This window comes from Hylobates moloch, unplaced genomic scaffold (assembly GCF_009828535.3).
Source record: "Hylobates moloch isolate HMO894 unplaced genomic scaffold, HMol_V3 SCAFFOLD_19, whole genome shotgun sequence".
Lineage (NCBI taxonomy): Eukaryota > Metazoa > Chordata > Mammalia > Primates > Hylobatidae > Hylobates > Hylobates moloch.
Window position 1 is genome coordinate 74,076,059 of NW_026652294.1, and position 15,118 is coordinate 74,091,176.

At 43.8% G+C, this 15,118-nt stretch overlaps 2 protein-coding genes across 15 annotated transcripts in view; one reads left to right on the forward strand and one right to left on the reverse strand.

Annotated features, from left to right (window-relative positions):
• SPATA6L (spermatogenesis associated 6 like) overlaps window positions 1–15,118 on the forward strand; it is a 252,007-nt gene that overhangs the window by 79,535 nt on the left and 157,354 nt on the right. The window contains exon 14 of one of the 14 annotated variants that reach the window (XM_058431084.1): window positions 9,263–9,400. The exons of the other annotated variants lie outside the window; for them this stretch is intronic. The gene's annotated coding sequence lies outside the window, so the exon portion shown is untranslated. The remainder of the gene's footprint in view (window positions 1–9,262; window positions 9,401–15,118) is intronic. 14 annotated transcript variants of the gene reach the window in all.
• SLC1A1 (solute carrier family 1 member 1) overlaps window positions 1–15,118 on the reverse strand; it is a 96,431-nt gene that overhangs the window by 5,190 nt on the left and 76,123 nt on the right. The window contains exons 6-10 of the mRNA XM_032138028.2: window positions 14,853–14,951; window positions 10,235–10,419; window positions 8,615–8,722; window positions 6,512–6,634; window positions 5,872–6,066 (exon numbers count right to left, since the gene is read on the reverse strand). Coding sequence (XP_031993919.1) covers window positions 5,872–6,066; window positions 6,512–6,634; window positions 8,615–8,722; window positions 10,235–10,419; window positions 14,853–14,951 — 710 coding nt within the window. The remainder of the gene's footprint in view (window positions 1–5,871; window positions 6,067–6,511; window positions 6,635–8,614; window positions 8,723–10,234; window positions 10,420–14,852; window positions 14,952–15,118) is intronic.

Here is a 15,118-nt window from a genome sequence, read left to right on the forward strand (position 1 = left end):
TTACTCCTGACTGCTCCTTTTTGCCAGTAGATGCACTTTGTGGGAAAGAAAGATCCGAAATCCAGGAGAGGCAGCCAGGTGAACTTTATTACCAGGTATTTAAAAAGATCCCTCTTGGTAAGATCAGGTGAGCCAGAAGGGATTTTTTTCTTTGTAATGTGCAGTCTCTTTATCAGCAACATCTTCCTTATTTTAATTGGATCATTCTGAAGGAAACAAGGGTTCACCATGCCCTGAAAAATCCCTTGACTTGGATAAGCTTGAGGCCACACCCACGATGCTTTCTGAAGGCAAGTCCTTGCCCTTGGGCCAAGGCCTGAACTGCTGCCCAGGTGCCACTGCGTTGACAGGTGAAAATGTAAAAATTGCCAATTTAAACTGGAAGAATCCCTGATTCTATCCACACATTCATATTGTTTGGGGCTAAAAGAGCCAGAGTTCTTAGGAAGCTGATTCTACTGCCCATTCATCTGCCTACTGAGGTGTTGCAGAAAGCATTTGAGGGTACAGTCAAACACAGGCCAGAGTTGACAAGTGTATTTTTTTTTTTTTTTTGAGACAGAGTCTCGCTCTGTCGCCCACGCTGGAGTGCAGTGGCGCGATCTCGGCTCACTGCAAGCTCCACCTCCCGGGTTCACGCCATTCTCCTGCCTCAGCCTCTCCGAGTAGCTGGGACTACAGGCGCCCGCCACCACGCCCGGCTAATTTTTTTTTTTGTATTTTTAGTAGAGATGGGGTTTCACCGTGGTCTTGATCTCCTGACCTCGTGATCCGCCCACCTCGGCCTCCCAAAGTGCTGGGATTACAAGCGTGAGCCACCGCGCCCGGCCTGACAAGTGTATTTTCATTCAGTGGTTTTGACCACCAAATTATAGTGAATTAGAGATTCCCAGGGGCTGTACCAATTACTCTAAAGGTTTCAGGCCTCGGTCTCAAAGGTTTCTGGCCTCTATAACCCTTTGGATCTCTTCTGACCTAAGTACTCTTTGGAAAGCCCAAGTTTATTTTAATGCCGGTTGGAAAAAATTTAAATGGAATGTATCAACAGGTTTTCTTTGTCAGAAGTGATTTGTGTCCATGCCAGCTGATCCCTCTTGGAAACCCTGACGTGTCACAGTAATCCATGTCTCTATAGACTGAGGCTGGGCTTGAAACTCAAAATTCATTTAGTCAAAGAAAACTCTGTCCTTGAGCCTTGACCTTGCTTGCTAGACTACGGCTGTTTGACTGGCATTGGTCTGGAACTCAGAACTATGAACCTTCAGATAGGAGAAAATAATATAAAAACCTATTCCTGCTGCTTGAACATATTCTACTTTGAGTTAGAGGATTTCCCCAGAAGAAAACATAAATATCAGTGGCACAAAGTTCTTTCCTCACACTGAGGCCTAGTTTTAGGACCGGCCATTGGACTTGGCTCTCTAAACGGGTCGAAGGATGGGTTGGGACTTGGAGGGAACACAGGTTTTAGTGTCAGACACACGTGGGTGATGTACTTTGGGCTCTACTGTTTTACTGATGGCATTTCTTTAGGCAAGTTACTTCTCTGAATCTCAATTCCTTGCCTGTAAGATGGGGACAGTGTGTCTACCGCAAGCTGCTGGGAAGATTAAATGAGGTTAATACACGTAAGGCATCTGGGATAGCACTTGCATAGTAGATGCTTAAAAACATGCCATTTCCACATGTAAACCTGCATGTTCTGCACATGTATCCCAGAGCTTAAAGTAAAATAAAACAAAAACAAAGAAAAAGATTAAAAACTTGCCATTTCGGCTGCTACTTCTGCAACAACAGCAGTTACTGCTAATGCTTCCTCTATTGCTACTGTTGCTGCCGCCACTGGTTTTATTACTACTGCTACTGCAGCACCAAAACAACAACTATCACAACAACAACTACTACTACTATTACTACTGCTACTTTTTTTTCTCTCAGCTCTTTCTAGGGCCCAAATCCTATAATTGTCTTTCTTCTTTATTTTACACACACACACACACACACACACACACACACACACACATATGTTTTTTTTTTTTTCCAGAGACAAGGTCTCACCCTGTTGCCCAGGCTGGAGTACAGTGGCATGATCACAGCTCACTGCAGCCTCCATCTATTGGGCTCAAGCGATCTTCTCGCCTCAGCCTCCTGAGTAGCTGGGACCACAGGTGCACTCCACAACACCTGGCTAATTTTTGTATTTTTTGTAGACACAGGGCTTCGCCTTGTTGCTCAGGCTGGTCTTGAACTGCTGGGCTAAAGTGATCTGCCCGCCTTGGCCTCTTAAAGTGCTGGTATTACAGGTGTGAGCCTCTGTGCCCTGCTGTATAATTAGCTTTACTTTTCTCTCTTTTTCTTTTCTTTCTTTCTTTCTTTTTTTTTTTTTGAGATGGGATCTCACTCTGTTGCATAGGCTAGAGTGCAGTGGCGTCATCTCAGTTCACTGCAACCTCTGCCTCCTGGGCTCAGGCAATCCGCCCACTTCAGCCTCCTGAGTAGCTGGGACTACAGGCACATGCCACCATGCCTAATTTTTCTTTTTTAGAATATTTTTGGTAAACATGGGTTTTTGCCATTCTGCCCAGGCTGGTCTCGAACTCCTAGACTCAAGTGATTCACCCACTTAGGTCTCCCAAAGTACTGGGATTACAGGTGTGAGCCACCGCTTCTGGCCCTAATTATTTTTATAAGACAATTTATCCTTTTTTTTTTCTCCCCATTTTGACACATTCTCACACCAATTTTCAATCGGTTGTAATCTTTGAGTATGATGATAAAGCCACAGAAGGGTATGTTTTGGGTAGATGGTACCTATGTTTCTTTGACGTCCAGTCCACAGCAATATACTTTGGGCCTAAAAATCTCTTTAACCATTAGTCACATGAACTATAATGGTAACTGTCAAGTAAAACCAACTTTTATTATTTTCCACGTGGAGCCAGTGAGGATTTTTAATTTTAAGCCAATGATTACTTTGGGCCTTACCATTGTTATTGGTTCTGGGCCAGTAGTTATCAGCAAATCTGATTTAAGAATATACCAGAGAGTAGTGGGAGAGGCTTTAATGTGAATTGACTATTTAGCCTCTAGGCCCAGAGTTCATTCCTCTGGCAGTGAGGTTAAAAAAATGATTAGAAAGATCTAGAAAACTTATAACCAAAAAAGAGGGAGGGATCTCATCATAAAGTGACAAATACACGAAAGAAGTGGCACCTCATAAAGCAATCCTTGGAAATCAGTTCAGTGAAGACTGGGTTCCACAGGCCAGGGTGAGGGAAGTGGGAAAAAACTCTTGGAAATGTAAAAGCAACAACTGTTGGAAGCACAGGGGTGGTTGTGGAGCAGAAACGTTCTCAGGCATGATTCAAGGTTTCAATTTTGACATACTCTCTGCTGTTATAATTACAGGACTTTACTCAGTCTCTTTGGCACAGGCTTCTTTAGCCGCTAACACTTTTTATAGATTACCCGGCACTGGGATAGTTCCCCAGCTGGTGTGCCAAATGGTGTATTTTGCACCTGTCTTCAGCCAACAGAAATACTTTGCGATTTAGGGTTGGGGAGGATTTAAAAAATTGCATTGTATTAGAATATTGTTAGTTAACAAACTCTGATTTTATCCCTAGAATTTATGTTTAGGCTGGGACACAAGAATGAATTAACTCTAAAAAGTTCAGATTCAACCTTGAGCAGGCCTAGGGACCAGTTTAGTGTTAAACTTCCATTCTAAACTGAACAAAAGTCTTCAGGGTAACTCTAATCCCAGCCTATCACTCTAACATAGTGCTGTCCAAAAGAACTTTCTGCAATGATGAAACGATTCTCTGTCTGTAGTATCCAATTCAGTGGGCCACATGGCTAGCGGTTACCATATTGAACAGTGCTGTCCTAGAGAAACAAATCTGGCAAAATCCACTAATGACAGTTCTACCATCTACTTGGGCAGACAATTTCTATCCTCATTTCGTTAGAATTCTCTGCAGCTTCTGACTCTGTGGACCATTTCACCCTTGAAAATCTCTCTTTTCTGGGTTTCCATGATACCAAGGTTTACTGGCTTCCCTCCCATCTCTCTGTCCTCCTCCCTCTCCCTGTTGGGTTTTCCCTTCTCTACCTGCTTCTAGTATTAGGATTCTCCAAGCCTCAGTCCTTAATCTCCTTCTCTTCTCTGCAAACTCTACCTACGTCATGTCATCCATTTTCAACATTCACTGAGTGCTCACTTCATAGGCACAGTTATAAACATTTTATATGCATCTTACTTAATTGCCACTACTTGAATAAGTTGTAGGTACTATTATTCATTTTACAGATGAGAAAACAGAAGCTTAAAAATTCAAGTCACTTGCCCAAGATCACAGCTAATCATGATGTAGCTGCGATTCCAATATAAGCAATAACTTGTGACTTACACATCTGAAGACCATCATTAATCCCATGTCCCTGATGTCTGTATCTGCAGCCAGACCTGTATTTCTCATTGCATATGTCCACCTGGAAGTCTTAAAGGCATTTCAAATTCAATCTGTCAAAAAGTATTAACTATTTATCTTTCCCACCTATATGTGCTTCTCTTATACTAGTTCCCGTTCTGGTAAGCCCCACCCACCAATTTAGAATCATCTCCCAATCCTGGGGGTCATCCTAGAATTCCCTTGCTTTTCACCCTGAATCCAGCTGATGCTTCTTCAATTCATTAGCTCCTCTCCAACCTCAGTGTCAGTGCCTTCTAATACCCTGCCTGGACTTCTGCAATGGTCTCCTAACTGGTTTCCTAGATTTGGTCCATGCTCCCATCCAATACATCTGCCATATTGCCAGTTATCTTTGTAAAATGCAAATCTGCCGGGCGTGGTGGCTCACACCTATAATCCCAGCACTTTGGGAGTCTGAGGTGGGTGAATCACCTGAGGTCAGGAGTTCAAGACCAGCCTGGCCAGCTTTGTGAAACCCTTCTCTACTAAAAACTCAAAAATTAGCCAGGTGTGGTGGTGCACGCCTGTAGTCCCGGCTACTCAGGAGGCTGAGGTAGGAGAATTGCTTGAACCCAGGAGGCGGAGGTTGCAATGAGCCGAGATTGTGCCACTGCACTCCAGCCTGGGTGACAGAGCAAAACTCTATCTCAAAAATAAATAAATAAATAAATAAATAAATAAATAAATAAATAAATAAATAAAATGCAAATCTGTCCACAATATGACAAAGCATCTAAGAGCTTTCCTCAAGCTCTTCATACAAAACCTTTTATGACATGACCCCTGCGTCCTCATTCCTTTATGTTCTCCACATTGTATCCTTTATGCCAGCCATAGGAAGGAATCTGTATGCTGTAACTAGCCCGTGGATGTATCACAAGCTATTGCTGCCACCCCAGAGGCTCTTAGCTTCTTCCTTTGCCTGCTAAATTCCTATTCTTCTAAGATTCAGCTAAACGTTCCCCTTCTCTGGGAAGCCATTCTTCACCCTCCCAGCTAGAACCAGCCCTTCCCTCTCTGGAGTCCTCTGTGAACACCATACAGAGTTCTCTCACATCCCTCATCACTGTCTTCAGCATTCATCTGGATGTGTGCATCCCCATCTAGCAGGGATAGTTTGAAAGCAGGGACTGGCCCTTACTCAGCCTTGAGTCTTTGTGCTAGCCTGTGCCTAAGATCCTACTGGCTTCAGTAAACTGAGCACAGAGTGATGGCTTTGGCTACCCAGACCCCGACTTGCATACCAGGATATAGTTGTATTTAATCTTGGGAAGGGACTTTGTAGATCAAGAAAATAATCCATCACTGAGACATTCTTGGTGTCCCTTCCTGGACAATTTTTACTGACGGTAATCCCTGTATCACTGATGACAATGAATGTGACACCACGCCCCACCTGATGGTGATGATCTGCCCAATGCCCAAGTCCAGGTCATTCAACTGTGCAATAAACACCGCTGCCACTGCTTCATAGAGCGCGGTCCCATCCATGTTGATTGTTGCACCAACAGGTAACACGAATCGAGTGATCCTCTTGTCCACCTGGTTATTTTCTTCAGCACAGCGGAAGGTGACAGGCAGTGTTGCTGAACTGTGTGATAAAAAGAGAAAGGAACTTACGTCTAGAAATCCGGGACCTCAGTCCCTGCCTGAAGACATGCCTCTCTTCCAAAAAGTAAACAAAGGGTCCTTTCAGGTAATCTTGTCGAGAAAAGTAAAGAAAACAACAAAACAAAATGAAACAAAGGATCCAAATCATGCTGGCCCTTTAGGCAGGTCCAGGAGTCAGAAGGTGCTGTGCCCACTGCTGCTCCCAGTTATTCCATAACCCCTTCCTGAGCTGCAGGCCATGCCAAGAGGGCAGGAAATATGCAACAGCATGAAGCAATGTGTTCAGGGCCAGGGGCAAAGAATACGGAGGTCATTTCTCAAAGGCAGCTACAAAAACCACAAGCTGGAGTCTGTTTTGTAAAGTGAGGTGAGAGTTGATGACGTTGAACCTGGAGGCTTCTTCCAGAAACCCCTCTTCTGTTTACCTGGAAGAGATCATGAGAGCTGTCAGGAGAGCCTGGGCCATTCCCATGGCAAATCGGAAAGGGTTCTTTCGTACGACTATGAAATATATCAGCGGGAGAATTACAATGGAGTGGATTGCAAGCCTGTAAACAAGAGAAATTAAAGTTTCAAAGATAATACCACCTCCCCACACTCAATCCTTTTATCAAACATCTTTTTAATTTATAAAATTGTTTGACTTTCATAATGGCCCAATGAGAAATGGGAGTAGGGCAGCAATATACATCCCATTCCATGTATGAGGGTGTAGAGGCTCGCTCAGCAAATGAAGCATCTTGTCAGAGTTAATGACAAAGCCAGTAGCTGAATCCAAATTCAAGGCTTCACAGAACAGAATTATATCATACTGCCACACCCCTGTGTGTGCTATTCCTGCCACATGCATAAAAATGCCCTTTTTTCCTTCTGTTACTGCCCAGTTCTTCTCCTCTAAGACTCAGATAGGCATCCCCCTTCCTCCAGGAAGCCTTCCCTCACCTCCTTAGGTAGGGCTGAGCTTCCTTCCTTTGCACCCTCTATGTCACCACTACATTATACCTCATTATACACCTTATCACAGGGCTCAGTCCTCACCCCCTCCACTCCCTGCACCAAGCTGCTGTCTTGCTGGTGGCGCCCAGTGTCTAAGAGGGAAGTCAGAATTACAGTAAGGAAAAAAGTCTCAGCTCTTCCACAGCCATACTTTAGGATTATTTCTTTCTTTATTATTCCTGCCTTCTCAAACTGTTCCTTGTTTCACGTGGAAATACACAGGTTACATGAACTAGGAGGCTTAAGAAATGAGACTCATTTGGCAGATAGATATATATGTAACTGGCAGCTTAGAGTTCACAGATCAGTTATGTGTGTTTGAAATAGGAAATGGCCTTCAAAAATATAGATCCTGGAGTTCTGGAGAGAGGATCTTATTGATAGAGAGCTTGTAGCTAAAAACCATGAGGAACTGACTTTTAGTTTTCTGTTAGACACCTAGCTGGGGTAAGAGAATAGAAACCAGCAGAACTTGGTTATAAAATGGCTCAGCTCATACACCCCAGCCACATCACTGCTGAGATGCAATCCCTGGCACTGCCTGTTTCAGCAGCCCTACAGCAGGGTGGCCTCCAGTGAGGTGGAGGTCCCACCTCCCTTGGCACCATGGTCCTCACACTGTAGGGACCAAATCTGCTTCTGTGTTGGCTGGCAGGGCTGTGTTTTTGGCAAACACAGATTAAGAACCAAATGTGCTGTGTTGGAAATCTCCAATATGATCAAGTTGCAATAGGTGAGTTGATTGCTCAAGTTGAGTGTTTGTAGGTATTGACTTGTGGGAGTCAAATCAATGATATTTACTTATTCCCTTAGTCTGTATTTCTCAGGATATGTGACACATTCTGCCCCTGGCTAGGTGTCCAGGGGCACCATTCGTAACTTATCCCACCTCATCTTTTCTCAAGGAAACAATAGCTAGGCTGTAATAAATTTGCAAACTACCCAACCCCTGCTGCCTTCCTGTTTAATGGCTTCTAAAAAGGCCCACACAATTCCTCCCAGCCTCAAGATTCTCCTGGCACCCTCTTTGACACTCTGATGGTGCAGGCCATGGTGGTGGTTAACAGCCCCAGCAACAGTGTTTGAACCAACAGCCATCCTGCTCCTACTTGCTCAAGTCTGATTTCATTTAGGCCCTTGCTAATTTCTTTCAGGTTCAGGGTACATGGAGGCTATTCTTACTTGCTTGGCTAGTTTACATTCTTAAGGAAATGAAGGCCAGGAGAGAGCCAAGGGAGGCTACAAGTGGGTTTCTCTCTTGTTGTAAAAAATTATTTTAACATAACCAATAAAGGCAGTGACAAAGCCTGGTCCAGGCTGTTCTGCCAAGAGCTGACAATTAGCACAGCATGATCCACCTACAGTACAGCTGTTAAAGGGCAGCCCTCCTCCCCCTGCTGTCTTATCTCTGAACCCTATCTTTCCCAGCACATAGGGGAGAAGCCAGTTTTAACCAACTGAAACCCAGCCTCTCAGTGGCCAGCCTATTAGATCAAAGGAGCATTCTGTCTCTTCTGTTGAGTCTGACATACCCAGTCAGGACTGTGGCCATGTAAAGGCCCAGCTTGCGGAATATTTCCCAGTCTTCAACTTCTATGATCTTCCCGGCAATCAGGAACAAAATACCCAGTGGCATATAACTGGAAAGGAAGCACAACAGAGGCGTGATTCCGTCATCAAGTGTTTTCTCATGCTGGGTTGGTGGGGAAGGAACACTCCAGCGTGGGCACCCTCAGCTTGGCATGCACACTTGGTGGAGCACAGGATGGGAATTGAAGCTAAGAGTTGTTTCAAGTCCTGGGTGAACAATATTGGCTCTAGTTTTTAGTACCTGTGTGCACCTTAAATTCTACCCGTCCAAACTACCATAGGGTAGTTTGCAAACTTGGCAAGAACATGTGGTTAGATGGGCGCACACCTCATGCCATGTTCCTAGTGCATATGTATCCTGCTGCTTGTCATATCTGCAGATCTTACTTGAGCTTGACCCTCACTGCCAAATATGGCTCTTTCTAGCCACGGTCATCTGTTTCCCAGGTATCAGCAATAGAGGCAATAGTATTAGTACTGGAAGTGATCACAATAGCTCTATTTGTGGAGCTCTCATTACATCTTGCATTAGGGAAAGTATTTTACGTGCATCATTTCATTTAATGTACTTCTCCTATCCCTGGGGGTAGGTTTTATTATCCTTTTTAACAGATGATGAAGCTGAGCTTTCTGCAGTATTAAGTGACCTGCCTGGCCATTTTTACTGAACCCTTTACATCACCGTCAGTATCTACACTTTAGATTAAATTGAACCAATTAAATATGAGGTAAGTGAGACAGATGCCTCCTAAGAAAGGTGGACTTTTTGGCATTTTCAGGGACAGGGCAGACACTCAAGTGGTGTCACTGGTATGCTCACGGATGGTAGCTTTCATTCAGACGGGTTAGTACCCATGCAGTGCCAGCTATAAATATTTTGAGACTCACTTTTGCATGGGGTGCAATAGGGAAAGCACTTTATGTTCTCATTTACAATGAACTCCTTCAAATCATTTTTTAAAGAATTACTTCTTACACGAAGGCTGGTTGAGTTCAAGATGATCTCCCAAGGCTTTGAGGGAAAAGACAATGGTTGATAGCTAGACTTCTGTTCATGAACTAACTCCTGGGTAATATGTGGAATTATTTAATAGTCTTGTGGTGGCTGGGTGTGGTGGCTAATGCCTGTAATTCCAGCATTTTGGGAGGACGAAGTGGGTAGATTGCTTGAGCCTAGGAGTTTGAGATCAGCCTGGGCAACATGGCAAAAGCTGTCTCTACAAAAAATACAAAAAAATAGCTGGGCATGGTGGTACATGCCTGTAGTCCCAGCTACTCAGGTAGCTGAGATGGAAGGATTGCTTGAGCACAGGAAGTTGAGGCTGCAGTGAGCTGAGATTGCACCACTGCACTCCAGCCTGGGGTGAAAGAGTGCGACTGTGTCTCAAAAACAAAAACAAAGAACAACAACAAAAGCCCCCACAAAATACTCTGGTGGCTCAATATTAAATGTCCAACTTCTCTAGCATGGTCAGTTGAGAAACATAAATCCTCTTCTTTCTAATTTTGAGGAGACGGAATTGTCAGGGGGAGCACAATGACATTAAACAGTGTCTGCTCACCACATGATGATCTGAACGATTTTCATGGTTGCATCACTCAAAGCATTGAAGAAATCCACCAGAATTTGTCCCTTTTCTCCCATTTTTCCAATGACAAGTCCAAAGACAAGGCAAAAGACAATCAAGCCCAGGACGTTTATGCCATCTGAATACATGCCAACAATTTTGTATTCCTTTGTTTTGTTCTGTGGATCAAAACCAAGAAAACATATTGATGCATGATTATAATCTTGTTAGAAAGCACAGGTCCGGAAATGAGAAGATACGATGAGCAAACATAATAAACTGGTGATCTCCCAGGCAGTTAACAAAACTATAGAAAATATAAAAACAATGATAAAAACACCTATGCATGTAACAAACTTTACCCTTGCTCCCCGAAGTTAAAATGCTTTCTCTTCTTTCAACAAGTCCATATTTGAATATTTCTTATAAAGATTTCTTATTCTGGAATGGTTTATATTTTTATTATGAATTTTAGAATGAAGGCACTTTTCAGGGTCATTTTAACTACTAGCTACCTTTGGAGTCTGCTTAAAAAAACACAGGAATTATTAATGCAGGAAGTGCAAAATACTTACCAGTGTGAACACTTTTAGGACATTTTACCATCTGTTTTGCCCTGATAATGAAGCACAGTAACATTCTTTATGCCTGAGGTCTTGGATGACCAATAGGATTATTTATTTATTTGTTTATTTATTTATTATTTTATTTATTTATTTTTTCTGAGACGGACTCTCGCTCTGTCGCCCAGGCTGGAGTGCAGTGGTGGTATCTCAGTTCACTGCAACCTCCGCCTCCCGGGTTCAAGCGATTCTCCTGCCTCAGCCTCCCTAGTAGCTGGGACTACAGGCATCCGCCACCACACCCAATTAATTTTTCGTATTTTTAGTAGAGACAGGGTTTTGCTGTGTTGGCCAGGCTGGTCTCGAACTCCTGACCTCAGGTGATCCGCCCACCTCAGCCTCTCAAAGTGCTGGGATTACAGGTGTGAGCCACTGTGCCCAGCCAGGATTTTTTTTTTTAAACTTTTACATTCGGGGTACATGTGGTGCAGGATGTACAGGGTGTCATGGGGGTTTTTTGTACAGATTATTTCATCACCCAGGTATTAAGCCTAGTATCCATTAGTTATTTTTCCTGATCCTCTCCCTCCTCCCACCCTCCACCCTCTGATAGGCCCCAGTGTGTGTTGTTCCCCTATATGTGTCCATGTGTTCTCATCATTTAGCTCCCGCTTGTAAGAAAGAACAGGCAGTATTTGGTTTTCTGTTCCTGTGTTAGTTGGCTAAGGATAATGGCCTCCAGCTCCATCCGTGTCCCTTACAAAGGACATGATCTTGTTCTTTTTAAATGGCAGCATAGCATTCCATGGTGTATATGTACACATTTTCTTTATCCAGTCTATCATTGGTAGGATTTTAGACATACAAAAATTAGCCAAATACCTACTAGTGTGAATCATGTTTTTACCTTTTTTTTTTTTTTAAACAGATGGGGTCTCATGTTGTCGTGGCTGGGGTGCAGTGGCATGATCATAGCTCACTGCAGCCCCAAACTCCTCAAAGGAGGGCTCAAGTGATCCTCTCACCTCAGCCTCCCAAGTAGCTGGGTCTATGGGTGCATGCCACCATGCCTGGCTTAATTTCTTCACTTTATCCTGGGTAAAAATAGCCTGAGATTTACAGAGAGATAACTGAGTGGTGCCAACTAGGTTTATAAAGAATTATGTTAGCTGGGCATAGTGGCTTACACCTGTAATCCCGGCAGTTTGGGAGGCTGAGGCAGGTGGATCACCTGAGGTTAGGAGTTCAAGACCAGCCTGGCCAACATGGTGAAACCCTGTCTCTACTAAAAATATAAAAATTAGCTGGGCGTGGTGGTGCGTGCCTGTAATCCCAGCTACTTGGGAGGCTGAGGCAGAAGAATTGCTTGAACCCAGGAGGTGGAGGCTGCAGTGAGCCAACGTCACGCCACTGCACTCCAGCCTGGGCGATAGAGTGAGACTCCATCTCAAAAAAAAAACAAAAAACCATTATGTTGAGGAGCTACTGGGTTACCAGTCATTTCTTACTTATGATCAAACATATATTTAGGGAAAAGCTAGAGTATTACTGCACTGGCTATAGCATAAGGTCTTAAGATTCAGCTGGAGAGACAAGACTGACTGTGAGAAGCAGGAGCCAATAACAGCAGGAAGGTATGTAATTAATTGTGCACCCAAACTATGAGATACAAGCGTCATATGAAGAGCGGGACATGAATGTGGGTTTCAAGGTTAGGGAAAGCTAGGCCTGAGGAATCAGCAGCCAGGAGAGAAAGCATGTTTCAGAAAGATGGCAAGCAAAGGCAAAAATGATCAGGCACTGGGCCTTTCCACCCTGCTTGAGTAATTCTTGCTCATTCATTGTGGCCTCCAGACTAATTTAACATCCCTTGCTGAATGCCTCCCAAACATCCCATTCTTCCTGATTATAATACTCATTATTCTTTGTGTGAGGACAGAGGCCTGGCATCTGTCTTTTCACCATGATAATCCCAGTGCCCAGCAGGACCTGGGGTAGGGAGGGTGCTCAGAAAGTATTTGTGGAATAACATCAGAAGGCAGGAATAAGGAGTGATGGAGGAGGTGGGTCTGGAAAGAAGAGAGGTGCCCACTGGAAGTAAGCTGTGAAAACTAGCGAGAAGCCAGGTCATGCAGGGCCTCTGAACTCAGCCAGAGGAGTTAAGGCTTTCTGCAGTAGGAAGCAGGGAGCCAACGGTGGTTTATTTAATTTGAATTCTTAAGTCTAATGAACACTCCTTTTCTCCTTATATCATTCCTTCCTGTGTGAAGTTGAGAGAACATTCAGGAGAAATCTACTACAGGCTTACAGAGGTACCACTGCAGGCCCACACATTCTGATCTCCAATTCTGAAATCCCAAAAGCTCTCAAAGCATGTTGATTTTATTGATAAGTTTATAGCAAACTCTTTTGGCAGCAAAACCCGTCCTAAACAGAGATGAGGCTACTGGCTACTAAGTGTCCATTTCTCTCCTTGGCAGAATATTTATGAGTTTGTTATAAAGACATTGATGTGGTTGATTCTGGCATGTTGTTGCCCATCCCACTTATAAAGGTTGCATAATATGCAGTACATACACCACACGGCCTTTCTAAAGTCTAAGAAACTCTGAACTCTGAATTACATCTGGGCAGAGAGATTCAGACTAGGAATTGTGGGCCTGCATCGCATGCTTATGTACCTGACAAATCTACAGCAGTTTCTAGAGATGGCCAGCTCTGCTGTAAGCAGACCCAGAGAGGTAGAGGCAACAGGGCTCTTTTTTTGCTCTTTGTGGTCGACTCTCTCTATTCCTGGTAGTTATGTCGTATAAAGTGCCCATGAACACTGAATTAGCAAATACTCAACCGGTGCTCCTGGGGGAAATACAGGGTTCAGCTTCTGGGAACCTTGGATACATCCTTTTCAGCAAACGATCAATATATAACATTGTTGTATGTGTTTCTTTTAAAGACACCTTGTTTCATATAGATGGTTGATTTATTAATATTGACCTCACAGCCAACAGCACTATAACTCAAGCCTGAATGAAGCTTATCTAAAGCACATCACAGTCTTCTTGTGCTTAGGAACAGTGGAGACCACTTCAATATGATGCTTTGGTGTTTGTTTTTTTTTTTAAACAGGAGTCTTGCTCTGTCACCCAGGCTGAGTGCAGTAGTGCAATCATAGCTCAAACAATCCTCCTGCCTCATCCTCTCAGGTATCAGACTATAGGCATGTGCTAACACACCTGGGTAATATAAAAATATTTTGTAGAGATGGGGTCTCACTATATTTCCCAGGCTGGTCTCAAACTCCTGGCCTCAAGTGACCCACTTGTCTTGGCCTCCCAAAGTACTGGGATTATAAGTGTGAGCCACCATGCCCAGCCTGGTCCTTTTTTTTTTTTTTTTTTGAGACAGGGTCTCACTCTGCTACCCAGGCTGAAGTGCAATGATTCAGTCATGGCTCACTGCAGCCTTGACTTCCCCAGAACAAGCAATCCTCCCACTTCAGCCTCCCGAGTAGCTGGGACTGTAGGTGTGCACCATCACACCCGGGTATGTTTCATTTTTTGTAGAGGTGAGGTGTCACTCTGTTGCGCAGACTGGTCTGGAACTCCTGGGCTCAAGTGATCCTCCCACCTTGGCATCCCAGCATGCTGGGATTACAGACGTGAGTCACTGAACCCTGCCTTGGTCCATTTCAGACAGCGAAATCAGCAAGAAAAATCACAAAAATGCAAAAAATATGACACTAAACACACTGCAAAATGGACACTTGTTTCCAGCATGAGAATCAAAGCGAGAAAGCAGAGCACAGCCTTGTTCACCTTAGCTGGGAATGTGCGTGTCTGGTGACTCAAATATTTTGCCACTCTTAATGTGCGAAATGATGACCACGAAAGCCCGATAAATATGGATTTTGGGGTCACACATAAATTTTAGCAAGTAGGTGAATTCACAAATGCAGATTTTGTGAATGACGAGGATTGACTGTATTTCCTGCTCAGTCATGACTCAGTGCCTGTCTCCTGGGGAAGAGGAACAGGAAATAAGAATGGTACCTTGGAAACAGCAGTTGTCATGACAGCCGTGAAGGGCTCTTCTGTCATGTTCGTCTCTGGATCGCTGGGTGGCTTCACTTCTTCACGCTTAGTTTTGTACTGCATGTTGGAGAAAATCAAGGACAAGCAAACAAAAAAAGAATTTCTTTTAAGCTTTTGAGTCTAAATCACAGGAACATGTTATTTTGGCCAAACAAGTGCCACTGAAGGGATCTACCTCCAATGGCTCTGTTGGCTCCAGTTGTCAATGGTACCTCCCATCAGGT